Here is a 23,575-nt window from a genome sequence, read left to right as displayed (position 1 = left end):
TCCAGCTCATAGTGGGCTGCTGGGGCCTAGAGTTTATAGACTTGCTGGCGACATCACACAGTGCAAAGGTTCCTCCCATTTTTCATTCTTAGGGGAGATCTGAAGTCCTTTGGTATCTATGTTCTCGAGCAGGAGTAGCCGGAAGACAATCTTTGGGTATGCTTTTTCCCCTGGCCCAATTCGGGACATATTCATGACGCCTCCTTGCCACTACCATCACAAGAAGCAGGTAGTAGAGATTACACTTCTAAGGCTCCTCAGGATGAGGGCTGTAATTACCTATGCCCCAGGAAAATATGGGGCATTGTTCCATTTATTTTGTCATACCCAAGAAGGAAGTTTCCTTTTGTCCCATCTTGGACCTCAAGTGTCAACGTCACCTACGAGTGACTTATTTTTGCATGGAGACCTTATGCTCCATGATAATGGCTGTACAGTTGGGAGAGTTCCTAACCTCCCTAGACCTATCCGAGGCCTACCTACATATTCCAATCCAACAAGAACACCAATGTTTCCAATGTTTGTCGATACTGGATCGACATGATCAGTTTCACGTGCTGCCCTTTGGCCTAGCCACTGCCCCCAGAACATCTTCCAAGATTATGGTGGTCGTGGTAGCAGCGTTGAGGAAAGATGGGATCCTGGTGCACACATTTGGATGATTGGCTGATCTGGGGCCAAGTCAATGGAAGAGAGCCTCCTGGTGATCATCAAGGTGATCTCCTTGTTACAGGAACCCGGGTAGTAAACCTGGCCAAGAGCAGCCTTAAGCCTTCCCACTCCTGCCTGGTGTCGAATCGGACTCCCACTCTGAGAGTCCGATTCGACACAAAGCAGGGCAAGATCTTTCTTCTGACCAAACGGATATAGAAATTGATGTACCAGGTGCATCAGTTGAACACGATATGCCCAACAGTGTGAAGCTATCTGAAAGTCCTCTGTTTGACGGCAACCGTGGAAATAGTACTGTAGGTGAGGGCACACATGCGACCACTTCACTTCAACGCTCTCTGCTATCACATTGGAACCCACGGTCTCAAGACTACAGTTCATTTCCACTTACCAATGGAAGTCTGTTCTCGCCTCCATTGGTGGTTGCAGGAAGCTCATCTGAGCAGGGGTGTGTCCCTGTCCCGTCCCCACCCGAACTGGCTGGTTTTCACGACAGATGCGAGTCTCCAGGCTGGGAAGCTCACTGTCAGGAGCTGATGGCCCAGGGGCGTTGGACGGAAGAGGAGGCCCTCTGGAACATCAATCGCCCAGAAGCCCAGGTAGTCAGATTGGTGTGCTTACTCCAGGGTCAAGTGGTCTGTGTGATGTCTGAGCATGTAATGACGGTAGCCTACATCAACCGCCAGGGAAGATCCAAGAATCAGCAGGTGTCACAGAAGATAGACCTCTTTATGGAGTGAGTGGAAGTACATCTACAGATAATCTCAGCCTCCCATATCACAGGAAAAGACAACATCAGAGCAGACTTTCTAAACAGTCTGTATCCAGGAGAGTGGGGGTTGTTGACCAAAGCTTTTTAGCTGATGATAGATTGCTGGGGCCTCCCATCATTTGACCTGCTGGCCACATCTCACAATATGAAGGTTCCTTGCTTCTTCAGTCGCAGAAGAGATCCGTTGTCCCTGGGAATAGACGCTTTCTTCCAGATCTGACTGGAAGACGAGTTGCTATGTGCCTTCCCTCCCTGGCACCTACTGGACAAGGTCATTTACAGAATCAAACACCAGAGGGGGGAATAATCCCATTAGTGGCTCCAGATTGGCCCAAGCGTTCATGGTATGCGGAGACTCCTGGTGGAGTACCCCTTGTGCCTCCCACCGCACACGGACCTATTGCAGCAGGGACCTGTTCTTCATGAGGTTTCAACTCTGTTCTGTCTTAGGCTGGCCCTTGAGAGGGCTCGCTTGATAAAGCGAGGATATTCTGCAGCAGTAATTGTCACCTTACTCCACGCTCGGAAGTTCTCCACATCCCTAGTGTATGTGAGGGTCTGGAGAGTATTTGAGGCGTGGTGAGCATGCTCTCCCTACCCCCCCCCCCCCCCCCCCGGGATGGTCAAAATACCACTTATTCTGGAATTTTGCAGGACAGCTTGAATAAAGGTTTGGCCCTTCCCTCCTTGAAGGTGCAGTAGCAGCGCTCTCCTGTTTCAGGGGTGAGGTGAATGGGGCCTCCCTGTCGGCTCATCCTGACGTGAACTGTTTTCTGAAGGAAGCAAAGCACCTTTGGCCTCGCTTACGGTGGCCAGTTCCCTTGAGGAATCTTAATTTAGTATTGGATTTTTTTGGCGGGTCCTTCCTTTCGACCACTGTGCAGACTTTCCTTGTGTCTATTGACTTTTAAAAACAGTGTTCCTGGTGGTTATATGCTCGGCACATCACATCTCTGAACTGCAGGCATTGTGCTGGAAGCTGTTCCTCCAGATGACTCAAGGGGTGTTGCAGCTATGCACAGTTCCATCCTTCTTGCCCAAGGTAGTATTGGAGTTTCATTTGAATCAGTCCATTTCGTTGCCATCCCTGGATAAACTTAAAGGCCACGGAGGAATATAGTCGTCTCCGTCGTGGATGTCGTGAGACTCCTAGTGTGGTATCTGGAAGTCTCAGAACCTGTCTGAAAGATGGGACCGCCTGTTTGTCCTTCACTGTTGAAGGAAGCAGGGCGAACCAGCTTCACGGGCTATCATAGCTCACTGGATTAAGGAGGTGTCACGGGAGCCTGGAAAGCCATTATCTTCTCAAGTTAGAGCTCAATCCACTAGGGCTCAGGAGATCTCATGGGTAGAAGTTAGACTACTGTCATTTTAATCATATTTTTAATCAAGTACTTTCACTAGTATAAGAACATAAGAAATTGCCATGCTGGGTCAGACCAAGGGTCCATCAAGCCCAGCATCCTGTTTCCAACAGAGGCCAAACCAGGCCACAAGAACCTGGCAATTACCCAAACACTAAGAAGATCCCATGCTACTGATGCAATTAATAGCAGTGGCTATTCCCTAAGTAAACTTGATTAATAGCCGTTAATGGACTTCTCCAAGAACTTATCCAAACCTTTTTTTGAACCCAGCTACACTAACTGCACTAACCACATCCTCTGGCAACAAATTCCAGAGCTTTATTGTGCATTGAGTGAGAGAATTTTCTCTGATTAGTCTTAAATGTGCTACTTGCTAACTTCATGGAATGCACCCTAGTCCTCCTATTATTCGAAAGTGTAAATAACCGATTCACATCTGTTGGGCTGACCACAGTTTTCCCATCCGGATGTGTCTTGCTTTCTTAAGGGAGTCAAACATAATAGACTGCCAATTAGAAATCCTGTGCCAACTTGGGATTGGCCGCCTTTGCAAGTTCTCCCTTTGAGCCTTTGTGTAGGGTATTTCTATTAAATTGCTGACTCTTAGGGCTGTGTTCTTGGTGGCATTATACACAGTGAGGAGAGTTTTGGAATTGCAAGCACTGTTAGGCAAGAAACTACTCTTGATCTTTACTAACAATTTGGTGAATATTCGTACACTACCCTCATTTTTTTCAATGATGGTGTCTTCCTTTCACCTTTATGAGGTGGTATGTCTTCCCTCCTTTCAAAGGGAATCTTGTGGGGAAGAATTTTCCATGCTTCACCTGTTAGATGTCAATTCTTTTTGAGATACCTGAAGGTTACTAACAATTTCAGAAAGTCTGATCATTTTGATTTCTTCCGGGGTCATAAAGGCATGGTGGCTTCTAAGGCCCTGTTAGCACAGTGACTAAACGAAGTGATCAGGTTGGCATATGTGGATTCGACCATGTTTTGCCCACAAGTTAAAAGTTTATTTTTTCAGGGCACAGGCTGCTACATGGACAAAAGTTTGATTTTGCCGGTGGAGATTTGCAAGGTGACAAGCTGGTCGCGTCTGTATTCCTTCATAAAGCATTACTCTTTAGATGTGCATGCTAGAGAGGAGGCTTCCTTCAGTTCTAAAGTTTTGAGAGTGGAGTTGGCAGTATCTCAATTGACGGTAAGGTAGCCATACATCTGGACTAATCTGGCTGGAAGATAAGGAAGGTGAAATTTTAGTTATTACCTGTTAATTTTCTTTCCTTGAGTCCAGCCAGACCAATCCAGGACAGCAACCCCTCCGCCTCCCTTTTTTTCCCCCTGATAGTTCATTTCATAGTATTTTCTAGAGACGAGAGAAGAGCAAACCAGGTTGTTCTTGTTGAAAGAAGTTCCACTGGCATTTTAGTTCATTTCTAATCTTCCTACAGTTCTGAGGTTTGGTTAGTTGCTTGCTCCAGTTGCTCCTGGTTGCCCTCTGGGTCTGAGTGTGAGAGTTGGTTGTTAAAGTTTCCTTAGCCTTTGCAAAATATGCTGGCAGGGTAAGTTCAGCATAGAAGCCAATAAGGAGTGATGTTCAGCATGCCTGTTAGTCTGTCTCCATCTGCTTGTCGGTGAGCATAACCCATAAGTCTGGATTGGTCTGGCTGAGCTAGAGGAAAAGAAAGTAACGGGTAAGAGTTAATTTCACTTATTTTTATTCAAAAGAACATTTTAATTTAGGATTTGATTACTCGCCTTTTTCAAACCCAACCTCTAAATGAGTTACAATTCAGGTTCAATAGGTATTTCCTGCTCCGCGCTGTGTGCAAATTAGGGGGTGGTTTTTTTAACTTTCAATCCTGTTACAATTCAATCTTGTTACCTTCTCCTCCGAATTGTTGACTAAGAATGCTTTATAAATGCTGGATCCTGTACATTGTTATTATATTATAGTTGTATATATTAATATATTGTTATGCTTATCAGTATTATCCATACTTCCTGTTAATTGTATTCGGCTGTTACTTGTAAGGGCCCTGCCCAAAAGTTATTTGTTTTATGTAAACCGATACGATGTGCGAACGGCTATCGGTATAGAAGAGACTATAAATAAATAATAATAAATAAATTTGAAATGCGTTTTTTTTTCTCTTCCCCACCTCCCCATAGATGCTTTCCGTGAAATCCAGAAATACAATGTCAGTGAACAGGTCAACCTGCAGAACAATCCTGTGGCTGTGGAACATCTTCACATGAAGCTCTTTCGGGCCCAGCGCAACCTTTACATCGCTGGCTTTTCCCTGCTGCTGTCTTTGTGAGTAATAACCCTTCTGTTTAGTAATGCTTTTGTCCTTTTCATCTTTACCTGCCTTGTCATTTCTGCATCGAAATAACTCCATCAGCCAGGCTATGGCCGGAAACAGATTCTGAGTTTTCTCCACTAGATGGGGCTCCCTGACCCTATTTTTCAGTGTAGATCATTTTCTAGCTGTTTGAAAGGCAAACTCAAGCCAACTTAGCCTGAGATAAAGGTAGGTAGTGGGGGTTGTTAATGGGACTGCTTGGCAGCTGGAGAAGCTTTTGTTTGTCCTTATGCCACGTGATAGATGCACTACCCTGGAGAATGCAGCTGTATATGGAGAATTCTGTGTGCTGTAGAGCAGGAGTCCCCAAACTTTTCAAGAGAAGCACCACATAAGAAACTTTAAATCAAGAGGGCCAGTTTGCTGAGGACTGGGGGGCATATCTCACCTTTTGATTTGAAATACTAAGAAACAGCCCGATACTGTAAAACCGCGGGAGAGCGGATGAACGCCCGCTCTCCCGGCGCACGCACCGGCCCTTCGCCGGTGCGTGCTATCCAGTATGCTCCAGCATGCAAATTAGGCGACGCGGTGCAAACGAGGGAAAGGAGGCGCTAGGGACACTAGCGCGTCCCTAGCGCCTCCTTTTGGCCTGGAGCGGCGGCTGTCAGCGGGTTTGACAGCCGACGCTCAATTTTGCCGGCGTCTGTTCTCGAGCCCGCTGACAGCCACGGGCTCAGAAACTGGACGCCGGCAAAATTGAGCGTCCGGTTTTCGGCCCGACAGCCGCGGGCCGAATTCAAATAATTTTTTTTTTTTTTTTTTTACTTTTTTTTACTTTTGGGGACCTCCGACTTAATATCGCTATGATATTAAGTCGGAGGGTGCACAGAAAAGCAGTTTTTACTGCTTTTCTGTGCACTTTCCTGGCGCCGGAAGAAATTAGCGCAGACCTTTGGGTCAGCGCTAATTTCTTAGAGTAAAATGTGCGGCTTGGCTGCACATTTTACTTACTGGATCCCGCGCGCATACCTAATAGGGCCATCAACATGCATTTGCATGTTGAGGGCGCTATTAGGTAACGCGGGTGGGCCACGTGTTTTCCTCCCCTTACTGAATAAGGGGTAAGGGAAAACACGCGTCCAGAGCAGGCTGACAGTGCGCTCCGGAGCGTACTGTACTGTATCGACCTGAAAGGAAGGGACACTTCCCAGGGGTGTGGCATATAAAATGCCAGTAATACTGTTAAACATTTGTTTCCTAGAAGTTGACTACACTTTCCATTCCTTGAGAACCCTGCACCCTGCTGCTTCGTCCTCCCTATCTTCCACTCTGCCTCTCACTTACCCGATTCCTCTCGGCTCTCCTCAATTACCCAACAGAGGTACAGAGAAGGGCGACCAAAATGATAAAGGGGATGGGACAGTTCCCCTATGAGGAAAGACTAAAGAGGTTAGGACTTTTCAGCTTGGAGAAGAGACGACTGAGGGGGGATATGATAGAGGTGTTTAAAATCATGAGGTCTAAAACAGGTAGATGTGAATCGGTTATTTACTCTTTCAGATAATAGGATTAGGGGGCATTCCATGAAGTTAGCATATGGCACATTTAAAACTAATCGAAGAGGGGCGCTGTTGCGCAGCGTATGGCAGCAGTCGCATGATAGCAGAACTCCGATCCCCGTAGCGCATAAACCCTTCTAAAATAGCCGTTTCAGCTTTTAAACTGCAGCGGGGGACTACTACTATCCCTCTGATTCCTAACTGTGGCTGCGAAACGCAGGACGACAGACTTGAAGCAGTTTTCTTATGAACTTCTACCGGAGCTGGGCCTAGCAGACCGAGCTAAATTTAGACCTGGAGGTCTCTCCTGATGACGCATCCAGCAGTTGTACCACGCTGGAAACTAGCTCGGATCCCGAACTACTTACCATAGTGGACGCTCGCAATTGGTTCATCACCTTAAGGTCAGACATGAAACAATTCAGAACTGACATGCTGGCTGCCGTGGCAGAATTAAAAGATATTGCAGCCATGGGATCCTGGGTTGACGACATTGATATCCGGGTGGAGGGGCATGGAGAGGCCATTAATCACCTGACCTCTCAGCACACAGCTACCATTTCAGAATTAACCTCCATAGCAGAAAAACCTGAGGACTTAGAAAATAGGAGCTGCTGCTGCAACCTCTGAATACGCAGGGTCCCAGACACTTTACGCAGATGCGTCCCAGGTCGCTCAACAAATCTCTCATATCATATCTACTAATAAAGGCGCACCTGAGGACACAGTAACCATACCAGCAATGATCCGACTGGAACAGGCGCATCGCGCACTAGGGCCTTGCTGTGAGCAACGCCCCAGAGACATTGTGATCTATTTTCAAAGTTTTCAACAGAAGTCCCTGGTCTATGAGGCAGCGTGGCAAATCAAGGAGGTGCGCTGGCACAATCATGAACTGGCTATATTTCAACATCTGGCACCCACCACCTTAAAGAAGCGATATGAGTTAAGAGAAGTCACTTCTAACCTGCGTGCCTACTCAGTACGCTACAGATGGACATACCCTTTTGGTCTGCAATTCCAACACCAGGGGGTAACCCACAGAGTAAAGATGCTGGTGGAAGCTGTCGAGGCCTTCAAGCAAGCTCAACTTACTGCTCACTTCCAAGTTCCTAAGATGGCGACGACTTCTGCGGAATGGCAGCGCGCCGAAAAAGGTGGCAGGCATCTACGGCGTCAGCCAGATACTCTTCCATCGTCCTTGTCAGAGCAAGGCTGAGAGACTTTTGCATGACCCCGTGCAGGTTCTGGTTTCGTCTACAATAATGGTCTGCTGAATCTTCAGGTTCTAATTATCATTGCAGAAAGTTCTTTTTCACTGGCATTTTCTTGCCATGCTCTTTAAACGTGGCTGTTTATATGGTTTTTTTCCTTTTTTGTTTTTTCTGTTCTCTTTGACTACCAAGTTGGGTTTACCTTAATTAACTACATTGCTTATGACTTGGGGGATACGAGGTGACATCTGTATGCACGTCGGCTGCTCCAGTTCGGATGTGAGAGTCCCCTAGGAATATGGTTTTCCGCAGGATACTGGCGGAATACAATTGGACCACTGGGCAGAGCAACGGCACTTATCTGGGTATATACTGTACTTCTGCTGTTCTGTCACTACATTGGGTGTATGGGTGGTAATATGACCACTCTATTTTTGCTAAGCTATACAGGGACTTCGTTTCTGCCATATGCATTGACCTTGTTTTGCCCGCCTTGTGATGGCTTCACGTATTTCCCTTAATGTTAAGGGGCTGAACACTCCACACAAATGCCAGCTCCTAAAAAAAGGAATTGCAAACACAGCACAACACGCTACGATTGCTTTTATACTAGAGAAACATGTGCGCAAACACCATGAGTGCCTCTTACTATATCCTTCTTATACCAGCTCCCACTGGGCAGCAAGTACCAAAACATCGCATTACACGGGTGTGGGTATACTTATATCTAACACTTTTGTTCATGATTTAATATTTTGCCTCTCAGATCCTTTGAGTTGCTATATTCTTCTTAAACTGAAAGTGGGTATTCGTATCTTCACTCTACTGAATGTATACTTTCCTAACGCCAATCATAATCCATTTTTAGAGGACATTGATCAGTTGTTGTCCTCCCATGGTGAGGGTGAGCTCTTTGTTGGAGGGGATTTTAACGAGCTGCTGCTGGTGTGCGGAAGGAATGGCAACTCTTTCTGGACAGATGGTGTCTGGTGGACATTTGGCGACACAGGTTCCCCCATGCACGCTCCTACACCTTTTACTCAGCTCCACATAGCACATACTCCCACATAGATTATTTGTGTCCACCCATCTCCAAAATGCTGATATAGATCCTCTGACGTGATCTGACCATGCTCCCATATGTCTAGAGGTGCGTCTTGGAGATTGGGACAAGGGTTATCGACCGTGGATACTTAATGTTAGCTTGTTGAAAGAGAAGATATTCACGGATACCATTAATACGCAACTACAAGAGTACTTCCGTCATAATCAGACTGACGTTCTGCCTTCCACAGTCTGGGAATGCTCTAAAGTAGTAGCCAGGAGGCTGTTTATAGCCAGGGTGGCACATTGTAACAAAGAGAGGGATAAGGCACGATCCTCGCTAATAGCTGATGTCACACAGCTAACTAAGCAACATATGTCTAATAATTCCCCTACTACTTACCAGAAATTATTGAAAGCAATGGATGGATTACGATCCCTTGATGCCACTATCAGTCATAACCTTACTCTGTTGAAACGACAGTTTTTTAAGTGTGGTAATAAGGCAGGGCGATATCTTGCCCATAAATTGAGGGCAGCGCGATCCCAGACGCTGGTCTCTAAGGTACATAATTCCATGGGGACCTTAGTGACAGCCTCCGAGGACATCCGACAATCTTTCACAGACTCTTATGCTCAGCTGTATAAGGGTGCCTCTCTCACATCCAGGAAGCTGACATCCATGCCTACTTAGCTTCAGTGACTTTGCCTACCTTGACACCACATCAGCAGACATTTTTGGATAAGCCCATAGAACACACTGAGGTGCTTGAGGCCATTAAAACGTTAAAACCAGGAAAAGCACCAGGACTCGACGGCTTCATTGGAGCTTATTACCGCATTTTTGCTCCCATTCTGGTTGGCCCCCTTACTGCCCTGTTTAACTCCTTAAGAGGGGATGACCAGATAGCTTTGCATGCTAATACGGCAGGGATTTCGGTTATAGCTAAGCCTGGCCGTGATCCTACTCCGTGCGGGTCCTATCGACCCATATCGCTTATAAATATAGACTTGAAAATTTTAGCCCGTGTCCTTGCTGCTCTTCTTAATGGAGTCCTGTCCTTGTTAGTTCACTCGGACCAGGTGGGCTTTGTGCCAGGGAGGTTAGCGGCTGATAACGTCCGGCACATAGTTGATATTGATCTTGTCCAGCATACTGGCGCACCTGCGGTTCTACTATCCCTAGATGCTGAAAAAGCGTTTGACTTAGTCCACTGGCCATTCCTATTTCAAACACTAGCACATATGTTCTTTGGCCCTCAATTTCTCAACTGGATTATAAAGTTATATCATATGCCACAGGCACGAGTCAAGACTAATGGCAGTTATGGGGTACCCTTTGCAATTGAACAAGGTACGAGGCAGGGCTGCCTGCTGTCGCCTTTATTTGCTTTATTTTTAGAACCTTTCACAACTCATGTGCGGGAGGTGGATGATATAGACATTCGTAGCTGTGGCCATCATTTCAAAATATCCCTATTTGCTGACGATGTTATGTTCACTCTGTCAGATCCTTCTATCTCCTTACCTGGAGTCATGCAGGAGCTCCAATGCTTCACTACAGTGTCTGGTCTTAAAGTTAATTATGACAAGTTGGAGATTCTTAATCTTACTCTCTCCCCTGAAGCTGTGCAGTCCCTGAAACCACAATACCCTTTCAAGTGGGCGACTAAGGCTCTCAAATATCTGGAAGTCTGCATAGGAGGTCACTCCCAGCATTTATTTCAATTGAACTATGTCCCACTTATACAATCTATTAAAGATAATTTAGATACCTGGTCTCACAATTCACATTCTTGGTTAGGCCGTATAGCCATTATTAAAATGAATCTTACCTTGTTTGCTATACTTCTTCACTACCATTCCCATTTACTTTACCAACTCCATATTAACAGTGGCAGCAAATGATTTTTGGGTTCATTTGGCGCAAACGGCCTCCTAGGATAGCCAAATCTGTTTTGTATCTCCCGAAAATCAGGAGCAGCCTGTGTTCCCAACCTGTGCTGGTACTTCTGTGCGGCGCAACTTCATGCATTTGTGGTCCTGCACAGGTCGTATGTGGTACCACAATGGGTTTTATTGGAGCAAGCCTTAATTGGAGCCATGCCTTTATCAGCCCTGCCATGGCAGCCTTGCTCCACTTGGGGACTGTTTCTGTATTTTCCACGAACACTACAAGTCACTGTGAAGGTCTGGACTCAATGGAAATCCTGTTTAGTCGGGGAGGGCACCTATACTCTATTGACACACCTCTTTACTAATTCAATATTACCTTCTGCTTCCTTGACAAAAGCCTCCCAAATATGGCTTAACACTGGCATCTTTCACTTAGAGCAGAGCTTTCCAAACTTTTCATGTTGGTGACACACTTTTTAGACAAACATAATTTCACGACACGGTAATTCAGTCTACTAGTAAACCAGAGGTTAAAGGTTAAATGAACGAAACATATTTCGACAATTTATGTATGTTTCCTTAAATATATACATAAATAAAATGTTTCACGACACAACCTATCTCATGAAAACCTTAAATTTATATTAAAAATATATATTCCAAGATTCATGTTATTGTTATAATTTATGAGAAACAATAATAAAACAAATTGTCTGTCTCCCACACACTCATCTCTCTCCTCCCCCCAGCACATGTCTAGCCCCCACACACTCATATCTCTCCCCCTCAAGCACATGTCTGTCCCCCCAGCACGTTTGCCCCCCACTCACTCATCTCTGTCCCCCCAGCACATGTCTGGCCCCCACACTCATGTACCTCGTCTTTTTGATTGTTGCCAGTTAAGTGCTTCACTCCCTTCCATGATCACCAGACACTGCTGCTTGCAGTCAGTACTCCTCATGGCCAGGCCTCATCGGCAGCAGTAGCCAATGCAAGGATGGCTGGGCTCGTTCCACCCACCAAGCCCCCCAAAAAAACGCGATTGACAGCAAAAATCACCCAATAATAAGCAACCCATAAACTGAAAAAAAAAGTGAATCTCTAGAAAAAAAAAAGCCCAAACTCGCATCAGAGTTGACCGGGCTTGCGCGACACACCTGCACACTGCAGGCGACACACTAACGTGTCCCGACACACAGTTTGGAAAGCTCTGACTTAGAGCATGTTTTGTCACAGGGAGTGATAATGTCCCAGGATAACCTTAGGTCTCATTATCATTTATTAGTGGTGGACCTCTTACTTTGCCAAAATTTTTCATTTCCTGAACCGGGCAACCAGAGCTGGCACTGCACGCCATACAGGCTCTTTATTTGAAAATTATTGCATGAATGCTCATACTATGAAAGGCGTTATTTCTAAAATGTATACACTCTTAAATAGCAGGAAGCAGAGCCCATTCCGACAGCAGGTAGCCTGGGCTACTGATTTCGAACGTGACCTTGAGGGCAAGGAATGGGACTCTATATTTTTTAATGCCTATAAATGTTCCATTTCATCTGGGTTACAGGAAAACTGTTACAAGATGATCTATCGCTGGCACTACCCCCTTATTAGATTACATTGCTTTGCCCCGTCTATCTCTGATCGTTGCTGGAGAGGCTGTGGATTGGTTGGCACCTACTATCATATTTGGTGACAATGCCCTCGTCTTACTCAATATTGGCCCTTACTTGTAAACTGGATAACGGATGTCCTTAAGACCACTATACATGTCAAACCCTGGCATGCTCCATTGAATCTCCCTATAGCTGAGCTGAATACAGATCAGCAACAGTTTGTACAACAAGCCTTTATTGCTGCTTGCTCGGTTCGGGAACCAGAGTAACCCTCCCAATATAGCTCAAGTATAATCTGGTCACCACACTTATTACCAATTGAGTCGTCTTACAGCTGTCCACCACGATCGATTAAGTGCCTTTTACAAGAAATGGGCTCCATATAGTCAATGGCTGGAAGCACTTTAATGCCATCTGTTTCAAGTTGAGGTTTTGCTTTTGAATATCTTCTAGTAGCACCTGTACTGGCACATCATGTGGATAATTCTATCGCTTACCACCCATCACAACAGCACACACTACCCTAACCAACACCTCACAGTTCAGTATTCTATTACTTTGATTGATGAGTGTATTGGATATGTTAACCTTTTATCTTTATACACACATTCTCGTTGCAGGTGGGTGGGGTTTATTCTGTATTTTGTACTTTGTAAAATGATGTCCAGACGGTTGGTTCACAATGTTATCTATTTGCTTCTTTGTACGCCAATTACAAGTTCTTTTAATCTGGTGGTTATGTAATTCTGAGGCTGAGTCAATAAAAATCTTTAAACAAAAAAAAAACCTAATCGGAGAAAGTTCTTTTTCACTCAACGCACAATTAAACTCTGGAATTTGTTGCCAGGGGATGTGGTTAGTGCAGTTAGTATAGCTGGGTTCAAAAAAGGATTGGATAAGTTCTTGGAGGAGAAGTCCATTACCTGCTATTAAGTTCACTTAGAGAATAGCCACTGCCATTAGCAATGGTTATATGGAATAGACTTAGTGTTTGGGAACTTGCCAGGTTCTTATGGCCTGGATTGGCCACTGTTGGAAACAGGATGCTGGGCTTGATGAACCCTTGGTCTGACCCAGTATGGCATGTTCTTGCCCTTTCTCACCCACCTCATTCATTACTTTCCATTTCTTCCCCCTTTCCTCCTAATCCCTCCCCCTCACCCACCACATTCTCCTTTGACACTGTTCCTCCTCCTGTCCCTTTCTGTTATTGCCCTTTATTCTTTCCTTCCTTCTCGTCCTTTCCCACCCCCTCATTCACCTATCTCCCTTCACAGTGTCCAGGCCTGACCTCCCAGCTAGTAGCATTGTTTATAGCTGTGGGTCCTGACACTCTTCTCCCACTGGTGGGACTTGGCCTCCTCACCAGCAACATCTCTATCTTGTGTGAGTCCAGGGCTCTTTTCCCGCTGGCAGGGCCTGGCCTCCCACCAACAGTATCTTTCTTGGGAGCATCTCTTCCACCAGCTGTGAGCCAAAAAAAGAAGAAAATCTTTGGATCAGATCTGGCTGCATGAAAGCGAAGCCTGGTGGGCCATAGTTTGAGGACTCCTGCTGTACAGAGTACAGCTGTCCCACTTGATTAGACAAGTTTGCCTCGTGTTGGGCTGCCATGTGCAGCTGCCCTGCAAGTGCATGGCATGTTTACGGTAACTTGACACAAACAGGCACACAGGCGAATGCACAGTGTCTCTCTCTCTCTCTCTCTCTGGGAGGGATTAAGAGGAAAGGGGGAGAAAATGGAAAGTAACGAATGAGGTGGGTGAGAAAGGGAAAGGAGGGAAGAGATGGGTAATTGAGGAGACAGACACAGATTTATACCACTGAGATAGTTTTATGTGCCCAGAATGGGGTAGCTCCATCTTGCACCATTGGCTGCACAATGAGAATGATGCATGGTGCCAGCTCTTGTCTATTTGGGCCAATAGGAATATTTTTGTTTCTGCTGCTGCTCTGCATGCCTGTGACATGTCTGGACTTAATACTGATTGCTGATGGTGGGTTGGCAAGAGGCTAAGCTGTGGGCACCAAGGTGGTGAAGTGGATTTACAAACTGGTTGACTGACTAGACAAAATGTAATGGTAAATGGAGCCTGCTCTGAAGAGAGAACAGTCAAGTGGAGTGTCTTAAAGGTCAGTTTTGGGACTGGTCTGTTCAATTATCTTCATGAGTGACATTGTAGAAGGGTTAGAAGGAAATGTTTGTCTTTTTGTGGATGATACTAAGACCAGCAACAGAGTAGACACATCTGAAAGAGTGAGAGAATGAAAAGCATTTTAAGAAAAGTTGGAGTGGTTGAAAATTTGGCAGCTGGGATTCAATGCCAATAAGTGCAGGGTCTTGCATCTGGGTTACAGTAATCCAAAAGAGCTGTATACAAGATGAAAGACTAATGTGTATGGATCAGCAGAGGGACCTTAGGGAAATGTCTGGCGATCTGAAGGCAGCGAAGCAGTGTGAAAAGGCGGTAACTTAGTCAGAAGGCTGTTGGGCTGCATAGAGAGAGGAATAACCAGCAGAAAAAAAAAGGTGGTGGTAATGCCGTTGTACAGGTCTTTTGTAAGATCTCACCTGGAGTAATGTGTTCAGTTCTGGAGATCATATCGCAAAAAGGATAGAGACAGGATGGAAATGGTCCAGAGGAAAGGATAAATAAAATGGTGTGGCATCTGTTTTAGAAGACCTGTGAGGATAGATTGAAGGATCTGAATATGTATAACCCTGGAGGACAGGAGGTGCAGGGGAGATATGATACAGACCTTCAGATACCTGAAAAGTATTGATGCACAAACAGCCAACTTTTTCCGTTGGAAAGAAAATTGTATTACTATGGATAATGATATGAAACTCGGGGGGGGGGGGGGCACTCAGAACCAACATTAAGAAAGAAATATTTCTTAATGGAGAGGGTGGTGGATGTCTGGCATGCCTTCCCAGAGGAGATGAAGAGAACAGTAATTGAATTTAAAAGGGCATGGGATAAACACTGCGGATTCCTAATAGCTTGAGGTTGGAAGTGAAGAAAGGGGGGGTAACCTATATTTATTTTAGGTGCTGCATTTATGCTTGGGGGGGTAACCTGCATGGAGTAGCAGTTATTACTTGCCATACTGGGTCAGACCAAGGTTTTATCAAGCCCAGTATCCTGTTTAAAACAGTGGCCAAGCCAGCTCACAAGTACCTGGCAGGATCCCAAGGGGTAGATAGATTCCAAGCTGCTTATCCTAAGAATAAGCAGTGGATATCTGCAGCACCATCTCAATGGTTTATGGATTTTTCCTCCAGGAACTTGTCCAAACTGTTTTTAAGCTACACTAGCTTTCACCACATCCTTTGGCAATGAATTCCAGAGCTTAATTATGCATTGAATAAAAAAATATTTTCTCTTGTTGGTTTTAAATGTATTACCTAGTAACTTCATTATGTTCCCTAATCTTTTATACTTTTTGAAAGAGTGAACAACTGATTAACATTAACTTGTTCCATTCCACTCATTTTATAAACCTCTATCATATCTTCCCTCAGCCATAAGCAACTTGCTGGACAAACTGGATGAACCATTTGGTCTTTATCTGCCCTTATTACTATGTAATGTTCAGAGCCACCAGTAAAGACTTTTTGAGGGTGGTAGGATATGTTGCTGATTTTTTTTCTGTGATCTGATATGTTATGTTGTCTCCCTGCATCTCAATTCCGATGTTTAGTTCTGTCAGTCCCTTTCTATGTGTGATCTCAGTCGTGTTATCTTACTATTTATTTATTTATTTAACTTTTTTTTTTATACCGACATTCATGAAATATATCATATCGGTTTACATGGAACAGGGGTATTATAACATTAACATTAAGGAAGGAGATAAGTTACAATAAACGAGGGTTGTGGAAACTTGGGTAACTGAAAGTGCAGATGACAGAGGTTTAGCAAAATAAACAAGGTAAATACTGGTTTTATATGCTGTTGTGATGGAACCCTCTAAACTAGGCTTCAACTTTAATCCCCAGCTCTGTCACTGACTTTGTGTATGTTTAAAGTTGATGGACTTGGTTTGCAGCACTAATCTGCAGTAGTATTTGTGTGAGTGCACATTCTTCTAGGAAAATGCTCCCTGATTTTCTGCAGAAGTTTTACTTCAGTAGTTGGGTTCACCAGAAGTTTGTCCATGATTCATTGCATTCTTTGAAGGTCAGCAGTTCAGTCTCGCACATGGATTACATGACTCTGGGCTCTGAATGGATAGATTCTTCCAGAGTTTCCTACAAAATTAGGCTGTTCCTCTTCATATAGCCAGCCCAGATGTATATGGTTAGCCAGAAAATGGTTTGCTGACATCATCCCTTACAGAGTTCTGTGCTGTCCTTAGCCTGCCATTATTCTGATTCCACAATTAATTATGCACTAACCACCCAATAGGTTAAATCATAATCTAATAGCTATAACCAAAACCTACCAAAAAATCTTTAAATTGGCAGCACAAACAAAAATATAAAATATGTAATGAGAAGATTGTGGTACTTTCATATATTATACTGATTTTTCAGGTATCATCCCAGTTACCCCAGTAATGCTTATTATAATCAACTTACCACCAATCTTCCCGTGAATTAATGTGAAAAAGTGCCACCAAAGACATATATTTTTTTCTTATATTCTTATTTCTCCTTAATCATAAAAACTGCTGCCATTCTTTCAACGATTAATTGATGTGTCTGCTTCAACAATTTCCTTAGTTATAGCTTCCCAGATTATAAAACAAACAATTCTTAATACTCTAACATTACTTCATAGTCCTGGTCCTTGATCTTCCCAGTTTGCTCAATGTTCATTACTTGATCTTCCCAACGTGGGAAAGTTTCGGACAAATGTCCTTCATCAGGGGCTGCAACAAATTCCCTCCTTAAAGAAACATCTTTTCTCATTAGACACTTCCTTTCTCCTGAAAAATGTTTCCTAAAAAATTTTTAAGTGGACTATCCAGCTTCTGTGTAAAATGATGTGTTCAAGTAGCATCTCTTATTTAAAAATGGTGAGAATTTGTTGCGGCCCCTGATGAAGGACATTTGTCCAAAACTTGGCCATGTCGGGAAGATCAAGCAATGAACATTGAGCAAACTGGGAAGATCAAGGAACAGCACTATTAAGTAATGTTAGAGTATTAAGAATTGTTTTATAATCTGTGCCTCCCAATAGGTTGGCAGGTCCTGGTGGGACCATCCTTCCTGGTAGAAGGCTGGAGCGAGCAGGGGTTGGGGACTCCAAAATTGCTCAGGCTGGAATACCAGGGGTGACAGTTGTCTGGCTCCCTCCCCTCCCAGCTCAATCTTTTCAGAGTGTCTGCCATTCTCCTTCAAGGAAGTATGTCTTGTTTGGGTTTGGGTTTTTTTAACGAGGCTTTAAATTGATTTTTTTTTTTTAATTGGAAAGACAGAGCGATCATGTTCTCAGCTCTCGTGGAGGCAGGTCTAGGAGCTTTCTTTGCTCCGATTTTTGTCGTGAGCCCCGCAGCCTTCTCAAGTACTGAGCCATGCCTCATCCTAGCCGCTGCGTTGCTTGTTGGAGAGGTTTGCTCTTGTGGGCCGGCTCTTGTTCCTGCTGCCTCCCAGGTGTGGAGGGCTCTTCGCGGAGGACTGCGGGGACACTCAGCGGCGGGAGCCATGGCAGGTGCAAGCTGCTCCTTCCGGCGCAGTTGACCCATTCCCTTTGAGCATGGGAACGGCAGCCATTTTGGATTCCTTTGTGCGCATGGGGGAGAGAGCAGCTAAGGGTAGGGAACTCCTTCCGATGTTGCTGACTAATTCTAGCTCCAATGAGCCCCGGGGGGGGGGGGGGCATGGAGCAGCTGGGAGAGGGAAACCTCAATCCCTTGGGGGATGAACAGGATCTCTTCTCCCCCCCCCCCCCCCACCTTTCCCTGGAGTTCATTTTGTTAATGCATCAGGCCTTTTTGGCCCAGTGGGCCAAGCAGTCTTGCCCTGCTGGGTGTGGCCCCTTCGGAGAGTCTCCCAGAAAGAAGTCCACAGCATCGGATTCTGCAGGAGCAACTGGATCTGTATTGTCAGAGCTCCTGCAGGGCGTGGTCACATGGCAGTGGATTGAGATCTGGGGTTGTCCTCTGCAGACCCCCAGTGGGCCCTCCGCTCATGGCAGAGCGGGGTCCTGATGAGCCTGGAACGATGCCTCCCCTGGAAGGGGATGATCTCAGAATACTGCGTCTGTTTGAGAGGGAGGAGCTTGCCCCTCTCACCACATCTTGGCTCAGCTGGGAATTGCGGTACCGCAAGTGGAGCTGGACCAGGACCCTGTGGATCCAGTCATGGCTGGTCTGAGAGGCCCGGCCACTACCTTTCCGTTCCATAGGATGGCAAAGCAGTTGGTCGTCAAAGAGTGGGATACTCTGGAGACTGCTTGAAGTTCAGTAGGGCTATGGACAAATTGTATCCACTGCCCGAAGTTGCACTGGAACTGCTCAAGGTGCCTAAGGTTGATGCCTCAGTGTCCGCAATCACGAAGAGGACTACTATCCCGATGGCCAGTGTGGCAGCCTTGAAGGATCTACACGACAGGAAACTTGGTGTGTATCAAGCGGATTTTTGAGGTGTCAACTCTGGGCATCAGAGCAGCAGTGTGCAGCAGCTTCATGCTCCGTGCAAGCTTGAGATGGGTAAAGCAGTTAGAGTGCTAAGGATCTGTCGCCTGAGGAGTCTGAGCAAGCGGCGTGCTTGGCTTATGGGGTGGATGCCTTGTATGACCTTGTTCGCACCTCTTCAAGAACCATGGTGTCAGCTGTTTCTGCCAGAAGACTCTTGTGGCTGTGGAACTGGTCAGCGGATGTTTCGTCAAAGGCGAATTTAGGAGCCCTTCTCTTCAAGGGACAAGTTTCTCTTTGGTGAAGACTTGGAACAGCTGATCAACACTTGGGGGAGATTAAAGTGTACAAGTTGCCAGAAGACAGGCCGAAAGGATCAAAGGTTTCCTCCCACTTCGTTCTCATTTTCGGAACCAAAGGCATCCCGCCAGAGCAGAATTCTGGGCGCAGGCCAGAGGCATGCCTCGAGGAGGTCTCGGTCCTGGTCCCAGTCCTTTCAGATCCACTGGGACAGCTCAGGCCAGGGGCTTAGTGGGCTCAAATCTACTCAATGAGAAATGGCTGACCCACTTCTCTGTGCCAGCCATCGGGATCGGTTGGCCCTCTTTTATGAGTGGGTCAAGATCCCGTCAAATCAGTGGGTTCTCAGAGTGATAGAAGTTACGCTTTAGAATTAGCTCATCCTCTAAGAAGTCTATTCATGGTGTTACTTTGTGCTTCTGTGGCAAAGAGGATTGTTGTTCAACAGACCATCTGAAGCCTGAGAAAGCTGGGGGCCATCGTTCCCATTCCCCGGGAGGAGCAGTGGACGGCGCGTTATTCATCTATTTTGTGGTGCCAGAAAAGGAGGGATCGTTTCAGCCCATACTGGATTTACAGAAGGTAAACATGGCACTCTTTTCCCTGTTTTTGGATGGAAACTCTGCAGTCTGTTATAGTGGCCATATGAAGTGAGGAATTTCTAGCATTCCTGGACCTGACGGAGGCGTATTTACACATCGGAAATCGCCAGGATCATCAAAAATACCTTAGTTTCATGATCCTCTATCAGCATTTTCAATTTTGCACTCTACCCTACGGTCTAGTCACAGCTCCGAGAAAATTCACCAAGGTTATGGTTGTGGTGGCAGCAGCGCTTAGGAAGCAGGGCATCCTGATCCATCTGTATCTGGACAACTGGATCATCAGTGCGAAGTCTGAGTACCTGTGCCTTCAGGCAGTGCACCTGGTCATGGACTGCTTGAGATCCTTGGGCTGGATGGTCAACCTAGCCAAGAGCCACCTGACTCCTTCACAGGTCCTGGAGTTTTTTAAAGCTTGCTTTGACACCCATGCCAGGAAAGTTTTCCTCACAGAGGAGCAAATCTGCAATCACAAGTTCAGAACCTCTTGGAGGTCCAGGTTTCCGGGGTGTGGGATTATTTACATGTCCTGGGCTCCATGACCTCAACTTTGGAGTTGGTTCCCTGGGCGTTTGCTCATATGAGACCTCTTCAGAGACACTGCTTTCTCGGTGGGACCCTTAAGTCGAAGCAGTTTCATCTCCCTCTTCCGCTTATCAAATCTGCCAGGTCCAATCTCTCTCATGGTGGTTTGTTTGGGACCATTTGAGCTGCAGAGCGGACCTCGAGGTGCCACAGTGGGTAGTAGTCACTACAGACACCAGTCTTTCCGGTTGGGGAGCTGTCAGTCCCAAGTGGTGCACGGTCAATGGTTGGCGGAGGAAGCATAGTGCTTCATCAATCTGTTAGAAACGAGAGCTGTGCGGCTAGCACTTCAGGCCTTTCTCCTGCTCTTGAGCAATTGGGCGGTCCAAGTCGTCTTGGAGAATGTGACGACGGCATATATCAATTGCCAAGGGGGCACCAAGAGTCAAGTGGTGGCAAGGGATGCGGAGATTTTGATGCCCTGAGCGGAACAGCATCTCGCCTTGATAGCAGTGTCTCACATAGTGGGGTCCATCAATGCGCAGGTGGATTTTCTGAGCTGGCAACAGTTGGACCCTGGTGAATGGGAGCTGTCAGACAGAATGATGACCCTCATTTAGACAAGTGAGGTAAGCCTCGTGTGGCTCTCATTGCGACCCGCAAGAATGCCAAAGTGCCATGCTTCTTCAGTCGCAGAAGGGAGTACGGAGCGGAAGGGGTAGATGCCCTGGCCTCACGAGGTTCTGCTTTACATGTTTCTACCCTGGCCTCTGGTGGGCAAGGTTCTAAGAATAGAGGTGATCCTAGGGAGAGTGATTCTCATAGCCCTGGAGTGGCCATGACTACCTTGGTTTACAGATTTGGTCACCACTAGCAGTGGATGGACCCCTGAGGTTGGGCCATCTACAAAATCTTCTAAGGCAGGGCCCTATATTTTTTAAACGAGCAGATCACCTTTTGTCTAGTGGCTTGGCTTTTGAAAGAAGACAACCTAAGGAAGAAAGTATATCTGGAGGATGTTATTTCTACTCTGCTATGGGCTCACAAGAGCTGTACCTCCCTAGTGTATGCCATGATGTGGAGTGTCTGAGTCTTGGTGTACTAAGCAGGGGATTAACCCTCTGAGAGCAACGATGCCGCAGATCTTGGCCTTTATGCAAAGGGGCATGTCGAAAGGCCTGTCTTTCAATTCCCTGAGGGTTCAGGTGTCTGCCTTAGGTTGTTTATTAAGCAAGGTTCAAGTAGCATCCTTAGCTGCACATCTGGACGTTGTGCATTTCCTTCGAAGAGCGAAACACTTGCGGTCCCCTATTCACAAGATTTGATCTTCTTGGAGCCTCAATCTCGTTCTCATGTCTTGTGTGCTGCGCCTTTTGAACCCCTCAAAAGGGCTACCATTCGAAGGTGGTTTTCCTGGTGGCAGTGTGTCAGCTAGGTTTGTGTCAGAACTTCAAGCCCTATCTTGTAGGGAATCTTTTCTACAAATTTCGGATTTGAGTATCCTTGTGGACAGTTCCCTCCTTTTTGCCGAAGGTTGTTTCAGCGTTTCATTTGAGTCAGTGGAACTTCCGGCCTTCCCAAATCTGGAGGCTGGTATGCCTCAGGCAAGGAGTTGCAACATTTAGACATCAGGAGAACGTTGTTGAGATCTGGAAGTCACTAACAGCTTTAGATTCAGATCACCATTTTGTGTTATGGAGTGGTGCCAAAAAGGGTCAGAAGGCCTCAAAGGCCTTGATTGCACATTGGTTAAAGGAGGCATCGGTTCCGAATACATATGTTGCAGTCATACTTTGGATAATACTTTGAAATAGTCGGCTCAGTGTGCTGCAGCAGTCAAAAAAGCAAGCAATGTTAGGAATTATTAGGGAGGAAATGGTTAATAAAAAGGAAAATGTCATAATGCCTCTGTATCGCTCCATGGTGAGATCGCACCTTGAATACTGTTTACAAGTCTGGTAACCGCATCTCAAAGATACAGTTGCATTGGAGAAGGTACAGAGAAGGGCAGCCAAAACGATAAAGGGGATGGAACTACTCCCCTATGAGAAGACTAGAGGTTAGGGCTGTTCAGCTTGGAGAAGAGATGGCTGAGGGGGGAATATGATAGAGGTCTTAAAAATCGAGAGGTCTTGAACGAGTAGATGTGAATCTACTTTTGGATAATAGGACTAGGGGGCACACCATGAAGTTAGCAAGTAGCACATTTAAGAAAATTCTTTTTCACTCAATGCACAATTAAGCTCTGGAATTTGTTGCCAGAGGATGTGGTTAGTGCAGTTGGTGTAGCTGGGTTTAAAAAAGTTTTAGATAAGTTCTTGGAGGAGAAGTCCATTCACTGTATTAATCAAGTTGACTTAGGGAATGGTCTCAGCTATTACTGGCATCATTCACATGAGATCTTGGTGTTTGGGTACTTGCTAAGTTCTTGTGGCCTGGTTTGGCCTCTGTTGGAAAGAGGATGCTGGGCTTGATGAACCCTTGGACTGACCCAGTACGGCAATTTCTAATGTTCTTATATTCTTATCCTATCCCGGAGGGGTTAAGGGCTCATTCTACCCAATCCCAGGCGACTTCCTGGGTGGAATGTCAGTTGGTGTCACTACAAGAGATTTGCAGGGCAGCAACTTGGAAGTCTTTGCTTACCTTTGCCAGACACTACCGGTTTAATGTCCAAAACTTGGATGTCAGTACTTTTGGTGAATGTGTCCTTCGAGCGGGACTCTTGCAATCCCACCCCGGTTAGGGAAGCTTTGGTACATCCCAGGAGTCTAGACTGATCTGGGTACATACAGGGAAAGGAAAATTTGGTTCTTATCTGATTTTCGTTTCTGTAGTTACACAGATCAGTCCAGAGTCCCGCCTGGGAAAGGAAAGAGCATTGTGGAGCATCTGCTCTATCTGTTTATTTTTCCTTAATATTTGAAATCTTCTGAAGAATGGCATAGGTTTCTCTTTAAATCTGTTTAGAAAGTTTCCTCTTTCCTTTGCTCAGTCTGGGTAACTTAGAGTTAGTTTGTAAGAAGTCTTGGTTTTCAAATTCTGCTTGGGTACTGATTAATACTGAGGGAGCTGCAAGTGGCATACCAGGTTAAGAGGCAGTGCTTGCAA

General features: G+C 45.7%; 1 protein-coding gene across 1 annotated transcript in view; it reads left to right on the top strand.

The window, feature by feature from the left end:
• The window catches only part of BCAP31 (B cell receptor associated protein 31), a 113,757-nt gene that overhangs the window by 66,170 nt on the left and 24,012 nt on the right, over positions 1-23,575 (top strand). The window contains exon 4 of the mRNA XM_029609305.1: positions 4,987-5,131. Coding sequence (XP_029465165.1) covers positions 4,987-5,131 — 145 coding nt within the window. The remainder of the gene's footprint in view (positions 1-4,986; positions 5,132-23,575) is intronic.

The sequence above is a fragment of the Rhinatrema bivittatum genome, chromosome 1, assembly GCF_901001135.1.
Source record: "Rhinatrema bivittatum chromosome 1, aRhiBiv1.1, whole genome shotgun sequence".
In the NCBI taxonomy this organism is placed as follows: Eukaryota; Metazoa; Chordata; class Amphibia; order Gymnophiona; family Rhinatrematidae; genus Rhinatrema; species Rhinatrema bivittatum.
The sequence above is the reverse complement of the archived record's forward strand: the minus strand, read 5'-3'. Positions and strand labels throughout refer to the sequence as shown.